The sequence below is a fragment of the Oenanthe melanoleuca genome, chromosome 17 (genome assembly GCF_029582105.1).
Source record: "Oenanthe melanoleuca isolate GR-GAL-2019-014 chromosome 17, OMel1.0, whole genome shotgun sequence".
NCBI lineage: Eukaryota > Metazoa > Chordata > Aves > Passeriformes > Muscicapidae > Oenanthe > Oenanthe melanoleuca.
The window spans coordinates 2,464,184-2,492,106 of record NC_079350.1 but is presented as its reverse complement, the minus strand read 5'-3'; the positions used below and the strand labels follow the sequence as shown (position 1 = coordinate 2,492,106).

The 27,923-nt window shown below is 50.8% G+C and overlaps 3 protein-coding genes across 3 annotated transcripts in view; 1 reads left to right on the top strand and 2 right to left on the bottom strand.

The window, feature by feature from the left end:
• The window catches only part of KCNT1 (potassium sodium-activated channel subfamily T member 1), an 81,913-nt gene extending 71,305 nt beyond the window's left edge, over positions 1-10,608 (bottom strand). Inside the window, exon 1 of the mRNA XM_056505357.1 lies at positions 10,481-10,608. Within this exon, the coding sequence (XP_056361332.1) occupies positions 10,481-10,608 (128 nt within the window). The remainder of the gene's footprint in view (positions 1-10,480) is intronic.
• Positions 10,607-19,739, top strand: B3GALT9 (beta-1,3-galactosyltransferase 9). Its single transcript, XM_056505469.1, has 2 exons — positions 10,607-10,819; positions 18,363-19,739. Exons 1-2 carry the CDS (start codon positions 10,607-10,609, stop codon positions 19,518-19,520), a joined length of 1,371 nt encoding a protein of 456 aa, XP_056361444.1. The 3' UTR covers positions 19,521-19,739.
• Positions 19,740-20,417: 678 nt separating this feature from the next.
• Positions 20,418-27,742, bottom strand: PSMD5 (proteasome 26S subunit, non-ATPase 5). Its single transcript, XM_056505298.1, has 10 exons — positions 26,833-27,742; positions 26,557-26,701; positions 25,909-26,022; positions 25,585-25,713; positions 24,853-24,962; positions 24,342-24,484; positions 23,707-23,898; positions 23,406-23,515; positions 22,825-22,965; positions 20,418-22,348 (listed from the first exon to the last, which is right to left on the bottom strand). Exons 1-10 carry the CDS (start codon positions 27,027-27,029, stop codon positions 22,091-22,093), a joined length of 1,539 nt encoding a protein of 512 aa, XP_056361273.1. The 5' UTR covers positions 27,030-27,742; the 3' UTR covers positions 20,418-22,090.
• Between the last annotated feature and the right edge of the window lie 181 nt (positions 27,743-27,923).

Sequence of the window (27,923 nt, the reverse complement as noted above, 5' to 3'; positions counted from 1 at the left end):
TTCCAGCTCAATTAATCCATCTCTCCTGGCCTCAGATCGTGTGTCAGATCATGAAACAAAGCAAATATTCAGCACTGTCCTCTATCAGCATTTGGAAACTGTAGTAAAATCCAATTATATCAGTAGCTCTGGAAACACAATTTCTGCTATTTACATCTGAATTTCTTCTTCCACTGGCAGTAGCAGCTACACTTTGAATGTATTTTCTCTTATTCTTGCATACAAAATCATTCAGAATTTTAAAATTTTGGCACACTTGTTTATTTTGGATGAAGCTCCACTACAAGGAATACTGCACTGGCTTGTTTGTTAAAACGTCTTTATCAATTGCACAGTGATTTTGAGATGTTGCACATTGATGTCTCAGATAAAAGTGGTCCTGCAGTGCACACAGATCTCCTGACCCTGGCTCAGAGGATTTGCAACCTCTCCTCCCAAACACAGGGATCCTGAGCTATGGAAATGCCACAGCAACCTGGCTACTTCTTCAAAGCTGTAGTGGTATAAAATAAAAAATTCATGAACAAGATCATTTATTGCATAGTCTTCAAATACTACAAAAAAAAAAAAAAAATCCTGGAGTGGTTTATAGCTAAATACAGATCTGCAGCTTTATTTTTATCATCCCTTTCCCTCCTTCCTCCAGAACCATGTACCACCAAAAAAGCTCTCTGCAGTCAGCATATGGAAACCTCAACACTCTTCCACTCTCTGCTGGGCCAGCCGTGGGGAGGGGACACGCCCTGCTCTGGGACCCCTGGAGCTGGGACTGAGCCCAGGCCAGCCCCTGCTGCTCCCTGCTCCCCTCAAACCAGCCAGACCCAGCAGTGCCAGTTCAGCACCTTGGGCTCCCCAGGCTCCCCTTCTCCCCGGGCTGGGACACTCCGGGGAGCCAGCACTGTGCCCTGGGGCTGGAAATGCCGGCACAGAACCAGGGAGGTGACAGCTCAGAGCGGCTCTGCAGTGCCACGTGCTCTCCTCAGCTCCCCAGATCCGAGAGCTTTGCCTCAGAGGAAAACCCACAGGCAGGCAGGCAGCTCCTTGTGATGAATATTAGGATTTCCAGTATTATTTTTAGCTATGTCTGTCAAAGAAGAGGAAGGACACTAGCTGAGTTCCTCCTCTGCTTCTTTGCACGCCACAAAAACCACAGAGCATCTTCCTGCTTCCCACCACAAACCAGCCCCAAACCTCCTGGGTCATCCCAAACTCCACACTGGTGCTGGGGCTGCCCAGACCTGCCAGGCACCCTCAGCAGCTCCACTGGTGACACCTCTGCTCTGCCAGCACCAAGAGCTCCCAGAGGTGATGCTCTCCCTCTCCTCCCTCTGAGGGCTGGCTGTGCACAGAGAACAGGAGATTTAGGGCATTACACATTTGTATAATCTCCAGTCTAAACCTCTCCTCTCCCTCTCCAAGCTGTAAGAGGAGCCAGAGGAGCAGGTCGTGCTGGCACCACTGCCCTGGCTCCATCCTTCCCCAGGAGCACGGCCAGGGAGTCTGGGTGTGCTGCCAGCAAAGCCAGTACCTCGTGTCCAGCCCCAGCACAGCCCCTCTCTGGGAGCCAGCACCCCCTGCACACCACAGGCAGCAGCTGCTGGGCCCCTGTCCCCTCTGAGGGGAGGGGACAGTCCTGGAAAACAGCAGAGCAAGGATCACACACAGGGTCTGACCTTCCTCTTGCTGCTGGCAGAGCCCCAGCTTTGGGCAGCAAACAGGTACTGGTTGGGCAGGAGGCTCCAGCTGCTCTTTGCTGCCCAGCCCATCACAGGCTGGGAGTGTCTGGATCACACTCAAGGGCTGGGACACTTCCCCAGAGGGCCCTTGGCTGCTCCAGGACCCTGCAAGGACTCTGCCTGTCCTGTCCTCCCTGACCAGCCGTGGCTGCACAGTCTGCTCCTGCATCCTGGTCCATTGTCTTGGGTTCAACACAGGATGTGCCCAGCAATGTGAATTCTGTCCCATCTGTTAACCCAGCTGGGGCAGTGACCCTGATCTCCTGGCACACATTCTCTGCTCATGGGCCATCTTTAAACCAGCTGGGCAATCATCTTTATCTTCCCACAGCCCATCCTCCCTCCAGGAGATATCTCCTGTTCATGGCCACTGAGTCCCAGGGCATGACTGATAAAATTCCATCATCCCATGGGAGATGCTCCAGCCAGGGGAGGAGCCAAGCCTTTCCTACCCAGATAAAAACTGAGATTTGGGACACCAAGGAACCTTCTTTCCACTGGATTCCAGAGGAAAACCAGACCTTTCCACATCATCCCTGGAGCTTCAGAGGAAACTGCACCTTCTCCAGGAGCACTGCTCCAGCTGAACCACATCTGCCCCTGCAGGAGGATGCAGCCACCATTGAATGGGACTGTGCCAACACCCTGACTGACTGACGGGTGTCAGCTTGGATTCTGACTCTGGCAGGGCTGGGATTGTTCTGTGTAATACTGCATTGCTATTTGAATTTTCCTAGTAAAGAACTGTTATCCCTAACTCCCATATCTTTGCCTGAGAGCCCCTTAATTTCAAAATTATAATAATAATTTGGAGGGAGGGGGTTTACATTCTCCATTTCAAAGAGAAGTTCCTGCCTTTATTGGAGAACCTGTCCTTCAAACCAGGACATCCATCCTCACCCCCAGGCTCTCTGAGCCTCTCCAGGGAACCAAGCCAAACAGGAAATGCTGCCCTTTCTTTTCCTATAGTTATTTCAATCTATACAATCATCTCATGTTTGTTTCTCCTCCCACAGCTCTTCTGGTTACCAGGTTACAGTTGTTCTTCCCTCTCTTTTTGGTTTGGGTTTTTTTCTCTCTGACTGACATCCCTGTAGGGTCTCCTAATGGCTGGAGTGTGTGGGAACACAGATTTGGTCCCTGGAGCCAGGCTGGAAGGCAGCACATCCCACACCAGAGCCACTGCAGCAGGGCTGGCACTGCCTTTGGCACAGCCCAGGAGAGGGCAAGGACCAGGCAGGGGGAAGGGGAAGCTCTGCACTCCTGGGGGTGAGCAGTGTGCAGGACAGGCCCCAGCACAGCCCTGCAGGGACAGCCCCATGGAAGGTCAGGGTGCTCCTTTCAGAGCTGTTTTCTCTCCTCTCTCTGCCAGCAGCAGCCAGGTCACCCCTGGTTCTGCCTTGCTGGGGAAAAGCCCCAAACTCTCACCCCACCAGCCCCTCTCCCTCCCCTGAGGTCTCACAGTGACTCAAGACACCAGGACTCCTGCAATTATTGAGGGATTCATATGCTTTGATTGAGGGAGTTTAAAGAGCTCTGAGGGATGTGAACATCCCAACACCCAAGTCATGATTCCCGTGCAGCCTGAGCAGCTTTGGCTCAAGTCCTGGCTGTGGCACAGCAGCTGCACCACACACACTCACACATCTCTATAAATACACACTCACAACGTGTCAAGTGCTCAGATTAAACTCCTGCATCCAAATTCCCATCTCCACAGACAGCTGGACTGTCCACGTCAGGAGCTGCTGCTGCTGCTCAGAACTTCTCCAGAGCTGCTGAGCCCTGTGACAAATCCACCCATTCCAACCAGCACAGGCAATTTAGCACCACAGGCCTCACGGAGAAATTAGCATTTTGTGTGTTTCACGTGGAAAATGAACAGGAAGAGTGAGTCAGTGCAAAGCTCCACGTGGAAAATGAACTGGAAGAGTGAGTCAGTGCAAAGCTCCACAAGCCTTTCCCCTGCTGGCAAATGCTATTTTCTAGAAGATAAAAGTAGAAATTGTACCTTCCAGGTCCAGAGCTGCTTTTCTCATCAGACAGCCCTGCATTAGCAGTTGGACCCCCACCTCTCCCCACCCCTTCTGGCCTGGTGCACTCAAATATTCTGAGTGGCAGAGTGGGGCTCACAGGAGGCACAGCCCCATGGAGAAGCCTTTTCCCTCTTCTTTGATCCACAGCAGCACAGCAGTGGCAGAGGCAGCTCAGCATCCCCAGCCCCAGTGAAATTTCCATTGCTGGCCCTCCCAGGGGGAAGGGATGCAGTGGAGTGAGCCACAGCCATCCCCCTTTTTCCAGAGCACCCCTTTGGGAAGGGCTGGGGCTCCCAGCAGGCACAAAGGCAAACAAGCCATGCTGATGTCCCTGGTGACTGCAAATCCCAAATAACAAAAACTTGCAAATCCCAAATAGCCCTGGGGAAAAGGAGGGAGGGAAAGCACATCCTGCACATCCTGGGCTCCTGGTGAGGGGAGCAGCTCCCACTGCTCAGGGCTGGGCTGGGGCCTCCTCATCTCTTTAATAAGAAAAACCAACCTGGAGCAGTGCAAGGTCTGTGGAACCAACCTGGCAGAAGGTTCCCTGCCCACAGCAGGGGCTGGAACTGGATCATCTTCAAGGTTCCTTCAGCCCAAATCCTTCTGTGATTCTGTGACTTGCAACCAGCCTATTCCATTGTGTAAATATGCAAATCAAATGCAAATTAGCTCAGCTGATCCCTTGCAGCACAGCCTGCCCAGCCTGAGGACACAGCCCTGCTCCCATGCCAGCGTCCTTGGGCAAAGGCTCCCATGGTTTCACTGCCAGCATCTCCTCAGAGCTGCCTCAGGAGAAGGGGCAAACCCAGAGCAGCTCAGCCTGCAGAGCCAAGGTCACCAATTCCAGGAAATTCCTGGCTCAGCCATCTCCAGGGCTATTTCTGGATTCCTTCAGGCCCCTTCTCTGCTCTGAGAGCTGTTTGCTGAGGAGCAGCTTTCCCAGCCTGCCCAGCCCTTTCCCAGCAAGGACATCACCCCTTTTCCTTCTGGGTTTGTAGGGTGGCCTGGGAGCACACACAAATTCTTTTAAAAGCTGAATCAACCCCAGTGCTCAAGAAATGAAGCAACCATTCAACTGCTGGAGAAACAATCCCCCAGGGTGAGGCCCTGCTGGTCCCACTGGGAATTTTGGAGACTGTGCACACCAGATCCCTCAGGAAAACCACCCAGCCTTTAATGACAGGGAGCTGCAGCAAGCAGGGATAACACCAGGCTCGTGATTCACACCAACCAACCACGACAAATCTTAAAACTAAACAGATTATTAAACTAAAAAGTGAAAAATTCCCCTGCCACAGCCTCCAGAGCTGCTCCTGGAGAGCCAGTGGCCATCCCTCCACTGCTGCCTGTGTCTGTGATATCCCAAGGGACACAATCCTGGCAATTCTCACTCCCCCTCAGCCCAAGCTGTTACATCCTCTGCCACATTAGTCAGTGCCCAGCAGCTTTCAAGCTCACGTGAAAATAAAAAGACTGCAGGATCAGGAAAGTGCTAATTGTTGCAAATAAACTGCTGGGAAAATCCTCCCTTCTGCCCAGCCCCAAGCTGCTACAAGGTTTGGAGCATGGAGGAAAAAAAACTTCTTTGTGCTCCAGACTCCTGCAGAACAGTCCCTGCTATGGAAGCAGAAAATAATAGAGGGACGTGGGAGGAGGAAGAGTCTCTTCACACTGTTCAAAAATACAAAGTCTTGCAGAAATAAATCCTGAGAGGCAGGTTTAGCACCACACCTGCCAGGCCAGGATGTGGTGGGATGAAGGGGAGATGTCTCCTGGACTGGAAGGCTGGAGACAGAGGGGGAATCTGAAGCAAACATCAGTGGGGTCCCACAAGGCTCTCCACTATTGCATGGCCTCACAAGGGATGGGGATGACTGCAAATTATCCAGACCAGACTGTAAACAGGAAGATCTCGTGGCACTGACCGACCTCGTGCTAAAATGTCAGACAAAAATTAGCATCAATAAATTCCAACTGATCCAAAGGGAGAGGAGGGCAATCATCTTCCTGCACAGGCACAAAGAGTCTGCAAATCAGCTCTCAGAAAAGAGCCAGAGCCACAGCAGATGGTCCCACAAGGCAAACAGCTCTGAGTGTGGTCCAAACCTCACATTTCAGGGTAGGATTTTTATTCCACCATGGAGTCACACACAGTCCTGGCTCCCCACCTCAGAGCTGAAACAGCACAGAGAAGGGCACCAGAGAAAACTGTGGGTTCTAAAGTGTGCTGGGCAAGGCAAGGCCAACACATCAGGGGGAGCCTCTGGCCTGGAAAGAGATGCAATGAAAAGGAGATAAAATCAGAGAGGACAAGCAGAGAACAAGAACATCACAGGGAAATCACAGGGAAATCACAGGGAAATCAGAGGAGCAGCAGAGTTCTGTCACAGCTGCAGCACAGAGCTCCCATCCTCCTGTGGCAGCAGAGAGGACCAATGGCTTCAGGAGGGAGTGGGTGAGTCCCAGGAAAGCATCAATCCAGGCTGTGGAAGCACAGCCATGGGTGCAACCTCCAGCCCTGGGAAGGGCTGCTCTGTCCTGCCCTCTGTCCCTGCCCAGCAATCACACAAAGGTTTGGGCTGGAAGGAACCCCAAATCCCATCTCATCCCCATGGGCAGGGACACCTCCCACTATCCCAGGTTGCTCCAAGCCCTGTCCAGCCTGGCCATGGACATTTCCAGGGATCCAGGGGCAGCCACAGCTTCTCTGGGCACCTGTGCCAGGGCCTGCCCACCCTCCCAAGGGAAGGATTCCTTCCTAAAATCCCACCTAAACTTTCTGCCCCCAGGCACTTCCAAAGGACACCAGAGGCACCTGTGCTCAGAGCCCTCCTGGCTCTTGGCCTGGTTTTATTCATGAGAAGGATGAATGAGATGTTCCACACTCCAGCCCAGCCTGGCAGGGATGCAAGAGAAACGTTCACAGGCTCCAAAACAAATTGCGTGCAGCACTCGGGGACCAGGCCTGGGGGTCAGGGAGAGGTCACTGCAGGAGGACTGGGAGGATTCAAATAGATGCTGTAAATATTTTTGCAGAGCAGAAAGAGCCCTGAGCACAGGCAGTGACCTACTTTGCTGTTCTTCAGTGAAGGGTGACAGGGCTATGCCAGAGCCCAAGGGCAGCTCCTAAAGGAGGACATTCAGCACACTTGGGTCCTTTTAGGAGCAGAATAGTGGGGAAGGGTCCCAAAACCTCTTCCCACTGAGCCAGGTGTGCTGGTGGGTGCTCCCCTGCAGCACTCCAGAGCTTCACACTTCCCTTTCCAAACCATCTGAGGAAAACAAGAGCAGAATTCTATCTTATCTCTGCTACATTAACACCCTGAAAATCCATGATGTTTGGCCCTGTAGTTTCATGGCTCCCCATTGCAATTTCTCCTGGAACAGCAAGGCCCAGATGCCCATGGGCAGCCAAAGCAACAGTTGTTGCAATGCCCAAGGCTGACTTTCTGCAAGCTGATAAACGTCCAAGCTAGAAATCTCGCCTGGAGGAACAGATTACTAATCAGCTACAGAGTCTGGTTCAGTGCCAGCTCTGCCAAAGAAGCATCTTCTCATTCATTTCCAGAAAATTGAAAACTTAAGAGACAACAACAGGCTGTCAGCTGCAGGGACCATCCTCGTGCTAAACTGAGACAGCTCCTTGGATTCATCAAAGATGAGCAGGAGAAGCCATGGGAGAGCCATCCTGAGCCTGGATGAGTGCTCTCACTTAGCAAGAACCTCATTTCATCAAAGCTTTTCTTCTTTCCTCCTGCCTTTGGACTCAGGAAGAGGCTTCAACCAAAATAACTGCATTTTTAACCTGGCTGCAGATCTTGCTGTGATTCCCAGGGCCAAAAGCCCAGCCAGGTGGGACTGGGCACAGCCCCTGGAGCTGACACTCCACAGGAACATCCCGAGTCTGGCAGGCTGCTGCTGTCCAGCCTCCGAGCTCAGCGTCTCTGCCTCGCACCCGAGCACCGGGACCCGCCTTCCCTCCGCGTCCCGCTCCCAAACCCACGGCACAGCACCCAAACCCCTGCTCCCACGGGCTGCAGACAGCAGCAGCAGCCACACAGATCCCCCAAAAGAGCCACTTAGAGCAGACACGAGAAGAGCCACGTACGTCTAACACCAAGCCATGACTCCTAAGCCGCCGCCGCCTTCCAGCGTTTCCTCAGACGAGCCATGGCAGCAGGAGGAGGCAGGGATGGGAAATCCAAACCTCCTCCCGCCCATCCCTGCCGCTCCTGCCGGCCCCCTGAGCCGGGCAGGATATTTTTGTGTGAGTCCTTCCATCTGGCCGCTCATCCATCAGCCGTGCCCGCGCTGCCCTTACATGGGCACGGCGGGGGAAGCGCAGCCGCTGGCCCGAGGAAATCCTCAGCTCCCCGAAGTGACGGGCTGGATCCTTGTGCAAACATTTACCCAGATTTCCCACGAGGTAGGAAAGCGAAATTTAGGCTCTTTGTACCCTCTGGGTGCCAGAAATGTGTATTTACTCTCCAAACAAACTCTCAAGTGTTTTTACAATTAACCCTTTGCTCTCTGCCTTGGGAGGGACTTTCCAGATCATTGTCTCCTTATAAAGGGGGCCAGGAGGAAGCTCAGGGACATTCCCACACACATCTCCACACTCAGGAAACTGAGAAAACAGAATTTCTCTTCAACAGTTTTTAAGGCAGCTCTAGATTTGCTAAGTGAAGGGATAATTGAGTTTTCCACTTATTTCAGTGGGGTCAGCCCAGCTGACATTGAACATTCAGCTGAAGGTTCAGTGAACGTGTTCTACATCTTTGCTGCTCTGTCCTGGCTCTCACACCCCGCACACACAAAGCTGCCACCACGCCAAAGCTCCACACCCGCAGGCACAAAGAGGAGACAAGAAGATGGTATTGGAGCCCTGGTCTGCCCAGGGGCTGTGCACAAACCCCACAGCAGCCTGGAGAGGAAACCCATGGGAGGGGAGGGAGGAGCTCGTGCACCAGGCAAGGCTGAGACAGACTGAGGATGATCCCCCCTGACAGGATCTGCACCCCCAGCCCAAGCTGCAGAAAAGGAAAGCAAACAGCATTTCAGCCAGGGCCCCTGGGATCCACTAATGGTGCTCATTGCCTGCCCCTGCCCTTTCTCTTTAGCCTGTCTGTAGCAATCCTTTTCTGCTTCTTCAGCTGATCAGCTCAGGAAAAGTGCATTAGACACCAGCCTGCCCCGAGCTGGAGACACTGCTGTGTCCTGAGGCTCCAGGCAGCTTGTTTAAAATCTCCAGAAGGGCAGCAAAGGGCTGAGCACAAAGGCAAGGCAAGCCATGGAAAGCAAAGGCATTTCAACCTCTCTGCAGCCTGAGGGGGTTAGAAACACATCGAGCTGTAGAACAACAATTAGGAAACAAAGTTCCTCTCCAGATTGAGAGAGACAGGCAGGAGGGTCTTTGGGCAAGGATTCTGTAGTGCACTAGATGATGATAAATGACCCCAGGCAGGGCTGCAGTGTCAGTAATGAGGAGCAGCTCCTCATCTTCCCGTCAGGTTGGAGTTGGAAACCTCTGGGAGCTGCTGTCTGCAGCCTGAGCCCTGATCTTCACAGACAGAAAAACCCCCAAGGGTGTCATTTCTGCAGACACATCAAGCACAGCTGCAAAATGAGGCAGTTTAGGGGCTGGGGAAAGAACTGTGCTCCACAGCCACCCTGCTGTGCCCAAAGGAACCCAACGGTGTCATCCAGAGCTGGGGGTCCTGAGGCACCACGGAGCCTTGGATGCATTGGACATTGTGACAGAGAGAAGGCAGTAATGAGGGTCTTAATCCTAAAAAAACAACATTCAGGGGTTTTATTAATTACCCACTCAGTGGCAACGTACTGAGAATTAAAGAACAGACTGTTTCTTCTTTTTTCATTCAGGTTTTTAGGAATAAAAGATCATTTCCCTAAATCATAGCAAGAAGATGAAGATACAGAAAATCCCAGCTGGGCAGCCCAGGGCACAAACCCAGCTAAGGTACTTATCTGCCAAGCATGAATTGATACACACAGTTCATCTGCTCACTTCAGCTGGTATTTGATGAGTGTGACAGCCAGAAGAGCCACACCAGAAAATTTAAGCAGAACAATGATCATACACAGCATTTTTCAGGAAAAAAACTGGGATACTTCAGCAAGAACCACTTGTGAGAAACAGGTGCTGCTGCCAGGCACAGGAGGATGGTGGCACTGAGTCCCCCGACCTCAAGCAGCTCTTCCCCTCCACTCAGCAGCCCCTCCCTCACACTGGACACTGCAACTTTGGCATGAAACCATCCCAAAAACGGAGCTGGGCAGCACCTACGGAAATACAGCTTTTTCCTGGGTGTATTTTAGCCCCTTGGCTTTGGGATGGCTGCAGGGCTCAGCCGAGCACTGCTCACGCCCCGGAGCACAGCCTCGGTCCGTGACAGAGGGATCAGCACGGACCTTCCCGTGAAGGGTGAGAGTGCTCGGGGGTCTCCGAGCGCTCCTTCCCCTCCACAGGCAGCTCCCGACCGCCCCGTTCCCGAGGTGCTGCGCCCACAGGAGCACTCACAGGGCTCCCATCCAGGCCTGCAAGTGCCGCAGAAACTTTCCTCCAGGCTGGGGGCAGCGGTGGGGATGGGGGATAGGGGTCCAGCCGGTCCCCCGAGAGGAGAAGGGGCTCCTGCGGCTGCTCCAGCAGCCCCGCGGTCCCTCCCAGCCCCGCATCCCCGGTACCTGTGGGCGCTGCCATCGTCGTAGACGAAGGAGCGGTTGGTGTAGCACTCGGGGCACACCGGCCGCCCCTCGGCCGGCCCCGGTTTGTAGATCCCCTGCAGGCTCCGCTCCTCGCCCGAGAACGGCATGGGCGCGGCGCGGCGGGGCAGAGCATGGGCACCCCGCGCTGCCGGGGCCGCGGGCAGAGCCAGCGCCGCCGTCCCGGGACCGGGGCCGCTGCCGGGGCCGCCGCCCGCCGCCCATCACCGCCCGGCCCGCAGCCGCCGCCGCAGCCCGCGGGCCGCTCGGGCGCTCCGCATGCCGGGGCCGGGCGGCGCCGCGGGGAGCGGGCGGCAACAGGTGCGGGATGCGCGGGGACGGGCGGGGATGGATGGGCGGGGATGGATGGGCGGGGATGGATGGGCGGGGATGGATGGGCCGGGCCGCGATCGCCTCCGCCCCCGGAGCTGCCCCCGCCCCGGCCCCGCGACCCCCGGGCTGGGGCAGCTGATCCCCCGCGGACTGTGTCCCTTCGCCTCTGGCAGCACCACCTTTGGGTGGCTTGCTTGCTTTATTTTCCTTTTTCCTCTCCTTTCCCCCTATCTTTTCCCTGTTATTTCCCTTTCCCCTTTATTTTCTCCCATTTCCTTTCCTTTCTCCTCTCTTTCCCTTTTTCCTTTCCTTTTTTCCTTTCCTTTCTCCTCTCTTTCCCTTTTTCCTTTCCTTTCTTCCTCCTCTCTTTCCCTTTTTCCTTTCCTTTCCTTTCTTCCTTTCTTTCTCCTCTCTTTCCCTTTCCCCTTTCCTTTCTTCCTCTTCTCTTTCCCTTTTTTCCTTTCCTTTCTTCCTTTCTTTCTCCTCTCTTTCCCTTTTTCCTTTCTTCCTTTCCTATCTCCTCTCTTTCCCTTTTTCCTTCCATTTCTTCCTTTCTTTTTCTATTTTTTTTTCTTTTCTTTTTTCTTTCCTTTTTTTTTTATTTGGCTGGATTTTTTTTCTACTAGCCACACAAATATTTGTGTTAAGCGCTGCTGCGCCTCGGGGTTGTGCCGAAAGCAAACAGCGCGGCCAAGCCCCGGGAATTCCTGTGCCGTGCTGCGCGGCCGGGCCGGCAGCGTTGATCCTCCCGGGAGGCCGTGCTGCAATAACACGGCCCCGCTGGGGAATGGCCCCGAGCCCGGGGACAGCCTGGAAACGAGCCGGCAGCTCCAGGAAAGGGTTAACGGGACGGGCTCCAAGGTGCCTTCCCTCCCCTCCAAGTTCAGCCCCTCGTGCCGGGAGGTGCCACCAGGAATGATGTGGCCACATGTGAAGTGTCCCAAATGTGTCCCCTGGCAGGGAGCCGGGTGTGAGAGCGCAAAGGGAGCGGCTCCGAGCGGGGTCCCGCTGAGCCCCCCGGCACTGGGGGTGGTTCTGCCCCAGCCCAGGTACACTCCTCTCCGTTCCTCTCCTTTTTCCGACTCTCTTTCCCAGCCCAGGCCGCTGGGGAGTTCGCTGTGCTGCCGTTTTGTGGGAGCTGCAGTGGAGAGCACACACCCCAGTAAAGGAACTGCTCCCACAGACACGCAGAGGCCGCACAGCCCCCTGTGCTCTGTGCAAAGCTCCTCTGCCACCTCAGCCACCGCTTCGGTCACACCCAGGGGAGGGTGGCACCATCCGCGCTGGGATCCCGCTGTTTCCAGAGCTTTGGTTTCTCTCCGGCTTTCCCGGTCCCGCTGACCCGGGGATCCCCCTGGGATCCGCTGCCGGGCTCTGTGATCATCGCTCACGGTGGATGCGCAGCCCCCGCTGTGCCACAGCCTCCGCCAAGAGCCAAGTGCCCCCGCTCGGATGCGCTGGGCTTTGCGCTTCCCTCCAGCACCGGAGACTTCGTTTCTCCCGCAGCATCTCTTCCTCCTCCTCCTCTCTCTCCATATGGACTCTCCTACACCAGGAGTCACTGGAGAGAAAAGCAATTAATACTCCCCGAGCAATCCCCCCGTGTGATGCTTCCCAGCTCATCCTGCTTTTCAGTGGGAAGGTTATTCTCCATTCACTAATTGCCTCACATTATCTGGTGCAAAGTGTTAACGTGCAGCTCCGGGAGGAGAGGGGTGGGTGGCACAGCAGTATTGACATGCTGGGTGATAACACAGGCGTGGGGGAGGAATTATTTAAAACAGTTACAGTCAGATGCTGAGAGAAATGAAAAATGAAAGAGAAAGAGCCAGAAGAAGAGAACATCCCCATGTAAACGCTGGAGTCTGAACGGCAGAGTGGGACTGGTTCCACCTGCCCCTAACACTGGTGCCACCACAAGCACCAGTGCTCAGCTGCTCAGGTCACCACATGGACAAGCTGAGCAATATCCTACCTGAGGAAAGAGCTCTTGTCCTGCTCCACAGAGAAATTCCCTGTACCCCAAAGTCAAGGGGAAAAGGCAGGAGAAGGCAGGGCAGTGCTCTCAGCAAAGGTATTGTTCAGAATTTTGGGGCATGGGGCTGAGCTGGTCCTTCCTGCACTCCCCAAAATGCTATCGGTGCTACAAGTACTCGTTTCCCAGCAGACATTGACACAAAATACAATTAATAAGGATGTCATGTACCTCCCACTAGAGGACCAACAGCTCTGCTGGGGAGCCCCTTGAGCAGCCCGCCATTGCTGCTGCACCCAGAGCAGGACAGCAGCCATTCCAAGGGGACGGGAACGAGCAGCACAGCCGGGACCAGGCACATCCCGAGATGCTGAGTGCCATTTCCAGGGCTGGGTGCTGTGTGTGAGCACTCAGAGCACAGCCAGGCTGGGGAGCAGCACTGGGGGCTCCCCAGGGGCAAACCCCGGTGTGAGAACCCCCAGGGGTGAGTGTGGGAAGGCCTGGCTGCTCTGGCAGATGCCAGCCCAGCTGCCCGAGGAGCCTGGCACAGGGCAGGGAGACTCAGCTCTGCCGTTTCTGTGTCTGGGAGAACAATAAATAAATCTGTGGGAGGCAACAGTGGGATGAGTCAGAGGCGAGAGTGAGAGAAAGTCATCTTCTGCAGAGCACATCACCCGAGCCCAGCGATCCACAGGGCTCCAGGAATTCGTGTCTGAGGGGTCCCTGTCCTGCTCCAGCTCCCCAATAATCCCCTGCCAGGAGGGTGATGGGGACAGCCCCACCAGCGGGGCTGCAGCCCCTCCCCAGCCCTGGGGCACCAGCTGGAGCACAGCTGGATCCATCCAGCACCTGGAGAGGATGGGCTGGGACATCACTTAAGTCCATTCCAGCTCCTGTTTCCCCCCTACGACCAAAAAGAGCAGACTTTGCTTTTTTGGTGCATCACACAGGGACCCCATCACCCCAGGGCAAGGAGGTGCCCAGGAGAAATGCCCCAGCTGAAATTTCTCCCATTTCTCCCAGCAGAAATGCCCAGTGCAGGGCAGAGCAGCCACGGAGTCAGGAACAGCAACGCTGGATCTGCTCCCAGCTGGAAATGTCAGAGCATGGACTGAATTTAATCCACGCAGAGCCTGGGCAGAGACTCCAATGCTGTGGATGTTGTGTGTGTCAAATGAATTTCATGTGAATCTCCATTTGCCAGGCACAAATACAGCCTGCAGGGAATGAAAGCATGAGGGAAAAAAGCACCAAAAAAGCATCAAAAAAAGCAATTCACACACAGCACAGTCTAAGAATTAATAACAACAAGGAAACTTCTGGTCCACTGCAAAATAAGCAACTTTTCTGTCAAAAGTTCTTGACATCTTGGCAGGGACACCACTTGGGGAACCCGCTCGGCCCTGTGGCCTCACAACTCAGCATTTCACACAATTTATGCTCTTTCCACTCAGCTCATGTTAAACTCAGCATTCCTGAGGCTGAAGGCAGCACTTGCAGAACACACAGGGGATTGAGGCTGTCGTTATCCAGGAATGCAGAGGTAGAGAATTGTCAAAGCTGTCATTAATCTGAAGAAGGAACAATCAAACATAGCATAGAAAAGGAGAGAGAGCTCTCTAACTCCTAGACTGATGTATGCAAAGCAAAAAGAAGAATGCAGGAAACTTGGCTATAAAAACATGGTTTTAGTCTCATCGACTGAGCCATTAAATCAAAGCAAAGACACCTTCATCTGCACACTGGGAGCCACAGAGATATTTGTCTGCTGTGGCAGTGCTCAGGTTTGTTGGCTTGGTTTTCAGTTTTCTACTTTTATTTAATACCCAAAGGAACATTAAATATCAAATAACAAGTAGAACACACGCTGTAGAACTCTTACAAAGCCTCTTCTTCCATCATTTCCCAAACCCCATGGAGAACATGAGGTGAAGAACATCCTGCAAGAGCTGAATCATGTCTTCAAGCACAAACATTGTTATTAGGTGACTAAGACCTAAACAATCATCTCTATTTATTGCAACTGATGCTGTTATTAAAAACCAGACAGGTCCCTTCACAGCCCCTCGTGCTCTCAGGTCTGTGTGTGCTGGTGAAACTGCAAGAGGCAGGTTGGAATAAAAGGGATCCTTGGTGCAGCATCCAAAAAGCTTTGGGAAGCTGGGAGGGTCTTGTGTTCCTAGAGCATCCAGGCTGGGGTGACAAAGGGCATCTCTGAGACAAGTGAACCTCTGAGAGCACAGGGAGTGCCTTGTGGGAAGGGAGGCTGTGCCAGGTGGGTTCCACAGAGGGTTCTGAGCTGTCCCTGGAGCAGGAGGCAGCAAGTGAAAAGTTGCAAGCCCACCTGTGGGAATCAACTTGGATTTTGGGAAGAGCCTGAGAGCAGGGCCACAGAGAGGGGTGTCCACCCTGCTGACCTAGGGCAGGCTGAGCTCAAGCTTTCACATTTGAACAAATTCACTTTGGGAAACCTGGTTTTGCCTGGATTTTCCCCATCAATCCCCTCCATCCTCCCTCTCCTGAGAACACCGCCTCTTCCAAAGCCTTCTCATTTTCACAACGTGGAGTCAAGCAGAACTGAGGGAAGCCAGGCTCTGCCCCCCCTTCCAAATGTTCCCAGCACTGGGAGGGAAGCCAGGAGGCTTTAGGAGATGTTTTAAGGAGCTGCAGGTTCAGCTGCTCCCTGCAGCACCCACTGCCTGCCCCAGGCTCCTCCTGCTCAACAGCATCTCCCACCACCCTCCTGGCAGCTCTGCTTTGACCTTTGGATATCACAAAATACATTCTCTCCAAAAAATCAAACCCAAACATTCTTCAGTCTGAACACTTACAGCTTTAGGATAGCTCAAGCTGCTGACAGCATTACATCCCTGCTCCTGTAGTGAGGTTTGCTTGGAGGTAAAATTTAATGAAAATGTGAAAACATCTCACAGAAAGCAAATTGTAGCCCTGTGGCTCAGGAAAATCTGCTCTCCTGGTTGACTGCCCAGTTCACACCCCCAGGATTGTGCAGGATCTCTGTGCAGCTGCAGGAACAGAGTTCCCATCCCCACTGACCTGACTTCAGCAGTGCCAGGGTCCTGAATTCTCTCCTCTCCAGGAAACCCTTGGATCTCCCTGGGAGTGAAGATTCTCCCAAATGAGTTTCACTTCACTCTTCTGAAAAGTGAGATAAAGTCACAGATGAGCTGCTGAGTGTTGTGTTTACCTGAAACCTGGGGTTAAAGGTAATTGATGGAGGGATCACCCCCAGGCAAAACTCCTGCAGCTGAGGGACTCAGTTATTTTCCCCCTCAGCAGTATTTGCCTTGCTGTTCCTCAGCTTTCTCCCAGCAGGACTCCACCAGGCTCTGGGGATAAATAAAAACCCACATCCTAGAGCTGCCTGTGCCCTGGCTGGGGTTGGGGAGTGTTAATTTTATATATTTGGTATCAAAGTTGCTGCTGCCACCACAGAGCAATGCTGCCAGCACCATGCTGGGCCTAATTGCACCAGGGATGATACACATGTGGGGCTTATTATTATTATATTATTCTAAAGATATTCCATTTTTAATGTATGAGGTTTCAAATGCTGGTATTTATTTGCTCATTAAATTATTCAGCTGGAGATAGAACATCTTCAAAGAAGGAATTTTTTTTTCTCCAGAACGGGTATCTGGAGTTGCAGGGCTGTATTACTGTACATGAAAAATATTTCCTTATTAGCCTTTTATTTCAGGGCACACATTTAACTGACACTTCCTGTGCTGACAGCTCACCCAGCTTCAAAGCACAACTTCTGTGAGGATTGCAGAGTGTGAGGCTGGGCTGGATGAAGCTGTGGCCCAGCTGACACATGAGCCCTGGGGAAGGAGTTTTCCCTCTTTTTGGAGAGCCTGAAGCAGAAATCCACACTGGGACTTGCACACTGTGAGTGTTTTGGGGTTTTCCAATGGGGTGAGATGCACTTCCAAGCTGTGAGCAGATTTTGGGAACCTGGTTTCTTCTGTAATTCCTCTGTTCCCTCTATCAACACAGCTGGGAGAGCTGAGCAGCTCAGCCAGAGCTGGGGATTAACCCTGGACCCCTCAAGGCAGAAATCAAAGCTCTTCTCCATGTCCCTGGGACATTGGGCTAATCCAGGCTGCCCTGAGGATGCTGCAGGGAGCCTTGCAATGGTCCAGCCAAGACAAACCAGAGCAGGGCTGTGTTCCCCTCTCACCCACGGATGCAGAACAGAAATGCACCCTGACCTCTGAGAAATCTTCTCAGAATTCAAAAGAAATCATGATCTCCCTGCTCTGCCATGCAGGCTGGAGTTCCCACAAGGCAGACACCTCCCACCTCAACCCCTCAAACAGCAGCTTTGCCACCACCCAACCCTTCCCTGCCCTCCCAGGGCGCTGCTGGGGACCCACAGGCCCCTCTCCCCTCGGTGCTCCCCACTGCCAAAGCCAACTCTCCCCTGCTGACAGCTCCATCCTGTTTGTGGTGTCTTTGGCACTTCCCCCTGCAGCACTTCCAGGCTCCTGTGGCTCCCCAGCCCTGACAGCTCCTGAGCCAACAGCAACAAGCCCCAGCAGCCCAAGGCAGAGCCTGCCCAGGGGCAGAGCCCCATGAGCTGGAGCCAGCCTGGCCCAGCAGCACCCACAGCCTCGGGGTGTCCTCCAAAACCCCACACAAGGCAATCCCACAAGTTCACACCCCAAAGCAGCAACACCCCCTGAGGAACCAACACCACAATGGCACAGCTGTGAAAAACACAGCCCCAGGGCCAGCAGCAAACTGGCAGGTTAAGAACAGACTCAACAGTACCAGGGATTCCTCAGACCAAGAGAGCCCCAGAATTTGCTTCACTTATTTCTCAGTGAAAGAAATTAATGAAGGGAAAGGTCAGGGGTTTGTTTGCTTGGTGTTTCATGTGGCTGCAACACGATCAGCCCCAGGGATCATCTTTCCTCTGCCCAGGCAGGTGAGGTGGAAGCCACAGGCTGCAGGTACTGGGCAGAAACTGGATCCTGCAGCCCCAGATAGAGCCACTGCCAGGAGAAACTGCCCAGAGAGCTCCTGCTGCAGGGACAGCTCCCAGCACCATGCAGGTAAGTGCTGCAGCCTCTTACAGCTTTCACACCACTGGGGTTGGAAGGGACCTTAAAGATCATCTCATTCCACCCCCTGCCAGGGCAGGGACACCTTTCACTTTCCCATTTTGCTCCAAGTCCCGTCCAACCCAGCCTTTCCCTCTGGATTCTAACCCTGACAGCTTTCATTGGGCAGTGTCAGGCCAAGTACCAACAGTTCTCCTTCAAGGACATATTAAGAGGCACCTCAGGCCTTCAGTACTAGGTTAAAAGTAGTCAAAAATTATCCCTAGCAAGTCATTCTTTAGTATTTCCACATGTGGATGCATAGAAAGAAGCTTTCAACATGGCAATGTCCTTCTCAGTTTGGGATCTCACTGTGCCACAAGTAGATTGATTAAATTTCTAGCAGAAAAACAAACCTCACACTAATAATACAAAGACCAGGGTCTAAAAGCTGTGATTGCTTTGCATGGATAGATTGTAAAAGAAGGGAAAGCCTTTTGGTCTGGGAGGCAAGAGAACTCAGTATCCACGTTGCTGTTCCCAGCTGACACTGTGCAGGCTCCGCACACACCAGTGGTGCTTCATCCTCTCCAACGTGCTGCTTTTCCACGTGCTGCTCTTCGGGGCAGATTTGCTGGAGCAATACTTCCTGCATTCCCTGCCTCTCTCTTACACGGATGCAAAGGCTCTGGAGATCAGGGAGAGGGCCAGGAAGCTGGATCTGGATCCTCTGAAGGCCAACCTCTCCTACACCAGCAGCAGCACAGCGACTTGCTCTGACCAAGAGATATTTCTGCTCATTGTTGTGTGCAGCAGCCCCGAGAACAGGACAAGGCGTGACGTGATCAGGCAGACCTGGGGGAACAGCACAGGCTCTGGGGGTCACAGCATCCTCACTGTGTTTGCTGTAGGAAAGGCAGCTGCAGCAAGCACCCAGCTGCAGATCAATGAAGAGGCTCAAAAGCACCGAGACATCATTGAAGGCAGTTTCATCGATTCCCCCCGGACGCAGACACAGAAGATGCTGATGAGCGTGGAGTGGACGGTGACCTCCTGTCCCCGTGCCAGGTTCATCCTCCACACAGCCCAGGATGTGTTTGTGGCTGTTCCCAGCCTGGCTGGGTACCTGCTGAGCTTAACCCAGCTGGAGGACATCTACCTGGGGAGCGTGGTTCACCACGGGGTGCCCGACAGGGACCCCCAGAGCCCTGCCTTTGTGCCCATGCAGCAGTACCCCGAGCAGTTCTACCCCGATTTCTGCCACGGCAGCGCTTTCCTCATGTCCCGGGACGTGGCTCGCAAGGTTTACGTGGCTGCCAGGGAGGTGCCCCTGGCATTGCCCCCTGCTGCCTTTGTGGGAATCTGTGCTAGAAGAGCTGGCATCAGCGCCAGGCACAGCTCCCGCTTCGCTGGGGAGAAGCACATCAGCTACAATCGATGCTGCTACAAATTCATTTTCACCTCTGCAGACATGGCAGAGGACGAGTTAGTTAAAGGCTGGAAGGAAACGAGCGATGGGGAAGATTGTTCCTTGCTGGAAACCTACTACAGCCTGGTGTCCTGCAAGGTTCTCACCTACATTGATAACTTCAAACAGTTCAACTTGGATAGGATAAAAAATGAGCTCCTTCATTTTGTCAATTAGTATTTAACTTCTGCAAAGAAAGGCTGGATTTTCTTTCATCAGCTGTGTTATCCTGTTAGTGTTCAATACAAAGGATGTCCTCCCAAAGTTTGCTCTTTTCCCTTCAGCAGCAAATGAATTCTCACTGTTACAGTGTGGCAGAGCAGAACTGGATGTACTCTGCCTCTCTACCTACAAGTGCATGCACTGAAGTAAAAAAGATTATTCCAACAGACTTTGTCTATTTCCAGGGTTTTTCAGACTTTTGAGTCTTCAAAACTCCTTTTTATGTGAGTGAGGCATCACCTACTTCCAAAGAATTCTGTAACAAAGAGGAAGCTTTCCATCCACAGAAGGAGCTGCATCTGAACAGGGTGGTTCACGGAGAACCAGAGCAGCTCCAGCAGGAACAGACACTGAGCCATCATGGAAATTCCTCAAGTAATGCTGTTTGTTAACATCCATCAAATGTCTAGGTTTGCTTTGGGGTTTTTTTGCTTTTAAATCAAATGTTCAGCATGTTACCTCAATTCTCCATCATTCCATTCCGTGTTTTTCCTCAATTATCTCCACCTGGTACTTTAAGGGGGGGACAACAAAAACAACACACTTCAGTTTTGTCATTTATATCAGATACAGCAGCAGCATGGAATCCATATGGCAATGTACAGCATGGGCAGGGAACTGCATCTGAGTAATAAGGAGAAAGTGATCAATTAATCAATCAACGCTGAGCTCAAAGCTCAACAAAATAAAGCATATGTGTATACATAAAAAAATCCCCTTGTTTGGCATCTCTGCACATTCTAAAATATTGTCTTTGGCAAGTGTACCATGCAAAGCAGATGCTAAACACTCAGCACACAGAGTAGCCTTCAAAAGCACCAGCTGAAAACACACATGGAAGAGACTCATGAATTGCAGAACAGGTTTATATATTGATTTCTTTTACTGACATTTATTTCTTTTACTGACATTTCAGCATATGGCTCGTGCAGAGCCACCAGCACACAAAGCCACCTAAAACAACAGAGCTGAACTGCCCAGAGTAAGTGCAAGCTAAGGACTTCTACACTCTTTTGATTTCCTTTTTAGTGCTTTAATGTGTTTGCTGGATGCAGGACTCATGAAGCTCCTGTGCTGTCTCCAGTCAGGAGACATTGAAGTGCATTTCTCACTGGCAGATTCAGGATAAAAGCAGCAGCATTGGGATGTGGGGTGACAACTTGGGGACATCACAAGGCACCTCACCTGCATTTAGACAGCTTAGCAAACATCAAGGGATCTCCTCCAGCTCCTCTGAGCCCAGCTGGACTCCTGAGCAGCAATTTTTGGCAGCACTTCCACCCAGCACAGGCAAATGCAGAGTTCCTGCAGGACAGGACCCTCCTGCCTCCCCTGGCAGCACAGGGACACGGGGCCAGCACCTTCCATAGTCACACCTGGCTGACACATCACTAGAATTAGCCCCAGAGTAAGAATTTCATGTTTTATTCTGCTCCCCCTCAAGAAAAAGAATACAAGCCTTTGGTATAAAGTACCCTGTGGTCTGTGTTTATGGACAAAGACATGTCACATGTCTCTGGAATGCCCAGCCACTCCTGATTCTCTCCCACAATTCTGACATCTTCAAAAGAAGACTCCAACTTCCTAAGATGCCACATTTCCATACTCCCACTTCAGTCACTGCCTTCAACACAAGAGCTGTGTTCTTCCCCCTTTTAGTCTAACTCAGGTAACTAAAATACCACATTTCTTTAAATAACACTTTAAAAAATTTTATCTCTGTTAAAAAATAATGTAAATGTAAACAATTCAAGATTTGGTTCTGAGTAGCCTTATAGTGCTCCAGCCAATAAACTGAGCTGCCACCCCACAGCACAGCCAACAAGGGAGACAAAGCTCCCAGGTGGGTTTGATCCCTTCAGAGTGCATTGATTTATTTTTATAAGGGCTAAAACTCTTCTATTGATTTTAAATCCTCAGCAGAAAATGTAAACAATATTTAGGATTATTTATTCCAGCAAGACTCACATCCAGCAGGTTGAAAACAAGAGAATCCAGTCCATACTCCCTCATGTGGACAGTGTCACTGGCTTATTCAGAAACAAGATTCTGACAGAACAAAGAGTGCTCCATGCAAGTGCCAACTCTGGCAGGTAAAAAAAATGAATTAAAAAATAATAGAAATTATGGCAGCATTTGAGGTTATAAACCTTGAGGAGTTTTGGTGGTTTTGTTTAAACTGAACTGTAACCTACTGAGAAAACACAACAGAAACTCCAAACCCAAGAACAATTTAAACAAACACTGATAAATTCTGCCAAACAAAACACAGTCAGCAGCTGCTAAGTGCTCACCTGGGTTACCTGTCTCATGAAGCACACAGGGAACTTCTGCCATGACATTTTAGGGGAGGAAATACCAAACAGCCTTTAATTTGCCCTCTTGACTCATTTCAAATGGAGCCAAAATATCTTCACATTCCTTCAAAGAGACAACCTCCAGTGTGGAGAGTTTTTACACCTTGTAGCTCAACACCTGTGCCAGGACTGTGCTCTGCAAGAGGGGGACCCCAGACACCAAGGACATTATTCTGCTCCTTCCACAGCTGTAGTAGAAACTGCCTTAACATAATAGGGGCCCTCATGCAGGTAAGCCCTGAGCCTCAGGTAGTACTGATTGCCAAAGATCTCTGCAATGGTTTTGGAGTTCACCAGGGCCTTCACCAGTTCGTATTTAGCATCCTTTGAAGCTTTGTCAGGCTCCACAGATCTGTCCACAACATACTCCACAAAGCCTGGGCTGTTCAGCATCAGCTTCTGGGCCCATGGTTGGTTTGCAATGGCCTGAACAGGAAGACAAAAGATGTGAGAGGAGGAGAAACATTTTAAAACACCAGAAAAGCAGTTACACAGTAGGGATTTTGATACATGGACAAGGAACAGGAAAAATTAAATGAGATACAAAATCACCACTCAAACCAAGCAGCAGGGTTTAACACTGGAGAACAAGAGCTCAGTGCTTCAAAGTTTTGAGGGAATTATCACAGCAGTGCCTCTGGTATAGAAGCAGCACCTTACAGCACAGCTCTTCCCCTCTTTCCCCCCTCTCCAATTTATTAGAAAACTAGCATTACAGACACGATGTGTCTGCTGCATTATTTAAATGGGAAGCCAAGTGGGACATGAGGAAAAACGGCTTTTTTCTGACCACTTCTGGGCTTTAACAAGAAATTTGTGGTATTCACTTCAAATAAACAAATAGATCTGAGACTGAATGGCAACACAGTTATTCCCTGATGTTTAAAAGCAAAAGCACTCACGGTGAAGACCCGTAAAGCCCCACAGTGGAGATCAGGGAAGGGCTGAGTACTGATGCTCCTGAACAGCTCCAGGGGCTGGCTGGACAAGGATGTGAACCAGGATTCAGTCATTCTTAAAAGGTCTTCTGTCTGCTGCTCTGGCTATGTAAATCACAAAAATGAGTTTGATTAAGGTTATGAAAAGCTTTCAGGATGTGTTTAAATGGTTTAATCACACATTTAGAGCTACACTGTTAACCCAGATCCCTGGAACCAAAGCCCACAGGGACTGGAGCAGTTTGAACCTATCCCTCTGAGTACAAGGATATGAACCTGTTTACTCTCATTCCCTCATCAATGAAGTCTTGACTTCATCATTTATTAACATTTCAGAACACCTGGCTCCTTACAAACAAACCCAAACCTCTAAGCAAACCAATCAGGGAATTTCAAAACAGTAAATCAATGACTCAGAACACTGAAAGCACCACTGCTACCCAACCTGGAGGCTGCAAAATGTCTCCTCACAATTACTCAAGTGTGTGATGATTTCATTATTGGAGATTTAAAGAAAAAACAAAGACAAAAACCCCCAAACTTACAGGCAAGTAAAGTAGAGATGAAATTGCATCCAAGCACCGAAGCCGTAACTCAGTGGGGGCATTCTTGGCCTGGTGCCCTATTTTGCTTAAGAGACTTTGAAATCTACTTCCTTTCAAAACAAAAACAAAGTGCTTTTAATTAATTCAGCCAGATCTCTACAGGAATACAGTCACCCATCAGCTACATTAGAAATATATTCATTAGGTAAGTGAATACATTTTTCAATTCCTTTCTGTATCACCCCAAACCAATTTACTCTTATATTATTTTTATTAAAGAAAAAAAAAAAAAGATACTAACTAGTTTTCTGTAAAACCTGTTTGCCTTCCACATTTGATCCCAGGATTCCTAGTGTGTCCACAGCCACTCCAATCATGGTTGGATCCTGACTTTCTGCCATTTCAAAGACTTTTTCCATAAACACAGGGTAGCGCTCACAGATCTGCTGGGGACTGTCCACCACAGCCAGATTGCCAAAAAATTTAACAAATCCTGAAAAAACAAGACCAAAAAAAGTATTGAGTGGAAGAACAGCAACTTCAGCAATGACAAAATTAAATGTACATTAATGTGAGACTGATTTGTTCCCAAACATGTGTTATTAAGTCTGAATAATGTTGATAAAAAGCTCAAAATAAAAACAGAGCTAAGCAACGAGCCAAATATTTTGACTGTTGCTTAATTCATAATGTTTGTATTCCTAAAAGACACTGTAACAACACAAACTTTAAAGCTACAGCACAGCCTATCCAGATCTTACTGAGGAACATTTTTCATGTGTCAGACTGTCCTTCAGCATTTTTTAAACATCCAATATTTTACATCTCCGCTCTAATATTCAAAATTTCCCCTGAGCTTTCAACAGAGAGCAGAATGAATGAATGAACAGAATGAACTCATTCCCAAAGCAAGCAGAAAGGAGTGCATGGTGTCACCTGGCAGATAGAAGCTGGAGAAGGGATCAGACTCAGCCCCCAGGATGATGTTGGAGATTTTGTCAATAACTCCTTGCTGGGCCAGGTACTGCCGCCCGTGGGGGGTGTGGGCCAGCGAGGTCACCATCTCTATGCACGTGGCTCTGCAACATAAAATTATTTTAGTTTATTTTCAGCTTTGAAGCACTCAGTAGTTAAGCAAATGAAACTACATCCAAAATTCTAGTAAAAAAAAAACAACAAACAAATGACCCCAACTATTCAAGCTTCTCCGAGCTCGTTCAGCTCTTTAGATTTGTGAAAGAATTTAAAGTGTTCCTATTGCCAAACATGGTTAATTATCACTCCAGCTTGGTCCTCAGATTAAGGTATGAAGTATTTGACACTCAAGACAGTTTAAGAAGAGGCAGATAGTGTTTTTCTGGAAAGGGTTTTACAAGAAACACACACAAATACGTTTATCAGAGTTTTAACAACGGTGGAAATCTCCTTGGCAAACTCACCAACGTACCTGACCAGCACATCCTCTCCAGTCAGCTCCCCAATCAACTCAGGGATTAACCCACTGCTGGCACAGTAATTCAGAGACTCTGCTGACACTGAGGAAATCTCCAAAATTAACTGAATAAAAGCAAAAAGGACAGTTTATAAAAACATTACCATAATTCACAGCAGCAGCCAAATACACCTTATAGTGCTAATTAACCACACATATATTAAATAAGGAATTAATCACATTTTTATCATTAACCCAACTTCAGAAGGAGTTCCCAGTTTACAGCACATGCATTTGATCTCTGTTCACAACCAGCTCTTCCTGTGCAATCCCCATTAAGCCCTTGTACAATGGCAAAATTGTGTTAATTGTGTTATTTCTCCTTTGCCAAATATCTCTAGACTGACAGCTGGTATGTCCCCAAAACCTTCAGCAATACTTCATCCAAAAGTTAAGAGGCTACAGTTAACTATTTTATTTTCAGAGAAACAAACACTTTCTGATGTCTTTAGTAATTCTGTGTAGCCTTCCAACGCCCTAGGAACCACTAGTTAGAAAATAAACAGTAATTCACACTTTTATACCAAAAAGTTGAGAAGTTACGACATGACAAGAGCCCACACTGCTGTAATCTCCCTACTCCTTTCTAGTTTTGATAAAACACAGGCATGAAGAAAAGTGTGTAAAGCAGTGAGAATAATTTAAAAGCCATAAAATTGAGGCTGAGAGTCAGGAGCACCTCCCCACCTCATAGACCCTGTACCGAACGACGTCACTCGTGGCCATGACATTCCTCAGGTCACCCAGCAAACTGCTCCCAAACAGAGCCTCCAAACCCTCCTGGCTCTGGGCTATTCTTGACAGAGATTTAATGGCCTGCAAGCAAAAACAGGAGCTTGTTATTAAAAAGGAACTAAACCATGCAGAGACGAAAATCCAAGATTATCAGACTTAGCTGTAATGCTCAAATACACTTAATTTTAATTAAAATTCCTTTTTCCCTGAGCTCATTATTATTGTCATCCAGCTCCCTCAGCTTGCAGAGGAATGGGACAGGAAAGGCAGGTTTACCTCTTTGGCCACTGCTATTTTCTCCCCACCAATGCAGTTTATGATTTGCCCTAACAGCTCGGGGCTGTGGAGAATTTCTGTGACAGCAGCTGAGTCTTCAACAATCCTCCCAACCTGGTCAAAGAGTTACAGAAAATAACATTAAAACTTTTTTATTTTTCCACTGTAAGGGTACACAAGCACTGAAATAGTTGCACAGAAAGCCAGAATCACAACTTTTTGAGGTTTCTGGATCAAAACTCAACTGGACAACACCTTAGCTGAACTTCTAGAAATACAGCCCAAAACACATCATCTCACAATCCTGTTCCTTTAAATTAATCCAAGTACAGAGTTCCCACAGCCTGTTAGGTGTTTCCGTAATAGTTTAAAATATCCTGAATATCAAAATGTTGCTGCTTTTAATTCTTACATCATCTGCTGGCCTGGAAAGCTTCCACAAGGACACATGGCAGAAAAGTTTTGTCAGGACATAGCTTTGGCCATTACTACCGACATATGATAAAACATACATACACATTGCACAGTAATTATCCCAAATGGAGTGTGAAAGGTCACAATTCCTGCTTTTATCACAAACTGAGGCAGGAAAGAACAGATGGGGACTAACCCAGAGCTCTGTCCCCTCCTCCCGGAGGAAACCTGTACCTGGGACATGGTGAGGATCTTCACGGAGTCCTCGGGGTGGAAAAGGCCCTTCTGCAGCTCTTCCCGGAGGTTCTGGATCACGTACAGCGGCTCCAGGGCCTGCAGGAGCCTCTCCAGGATGGCAACACACGCCGACACCTGTTCGCTGGGCGGGACGGAGAGAAAACCGAGCCCGTGAGGAGACGGACACCGCCGTGCCGCGAAAGAAAGCGGGGAACGAGCGGGGAGGCGGCACACAACAGCAGCACAGGCCCGCAGAACCGCGCCGCAGCTCACCGGTCACTGACGGCGAGGAGGCCGAAGAGAGCCGCCAGGTGGTGCTCGCCGAGCTGGGCGCGGAGGGCGGCGGGCGGCACGGCCTGCAGGGCGAGGCGCAGCGCCCGCAGCTCCTCCAGCGCCGCGTCCCGCCGCGCCGCCCGCTCCAGCAGCGCCGCCGCCGCCTCCGCCATCTTGGCCGCCGCCTCCTCCGCCATCGCCCGGGAGTCTCGCGAGAACTCGCGTCGCTCGTAGCAACGGCCGGGCGGGGATATCGCGAGAATTGGGGTGGCCCTTAGCAACCGCCGCGCCGTTGCTAAGGGCGCCCTTTGCGTCGGGCTAAATGTAAACAAAATGTCCGCGCGGCGCGCCGCCCTCGGCTCTGCCCGTCGGGGTGTGGGGAGAGGGCGCGGTCACGGTAATGGAGGGGCGTGGCCCGGTGATGAAGGCGTGGCCCGGTAATAGTGGGGCGTGGTCCCGGTTATGGGGCGTGGTCTCATCGGCATGGCGGGTCTCGATCCCTGAGGGGGGATGGAGGTCCCTGCACGGTGTCGCTGTTTTTTGGAAAAACTGGGATAAACGGCGTTAATGTGCGCTCGGGAAGGGAAGGTGCTGGTCCCGAGAGAGCCGGTGCCATCCCGGTGTCCGCCCGGAGCAGCTCCCCGAGCTGCGGAGAACGTGCCACCCCCTCATGTCCTCAATTTTCTCATTTTTTGCAAACAAATTGATGTCATCAGGTAACTTCGACAACTTTGTGCTTCCAGCTCTGCGAAAGATTGCATCCCCCAAATAAATACGGAATAGATGGGGGGGTTCGGCTGTTCTGCAGGCTGCCAGGGAATGAATCCAGATTATGGGAACAGACAGGAGACAGTAAAAAGTTACACGGAAGAAAGTAAAGTTAAAAGCGTTAAATAAAGTTAAAATAAAGTTACAGCCTGAGACACAAACAGCGCTCGGCTGCTCTGGCCCGCGCCCCTTGCCGGAGATTTTGGGTACAAACACCTCGCCGGGACTCAGCACCTGCCCGGTGATTTCTACCCAAAGAGCCCCAACCGAAAGAAATCCGAGAAAATAACAGTTTTATAGACAGGGAAAGCAAAGGTTTAATC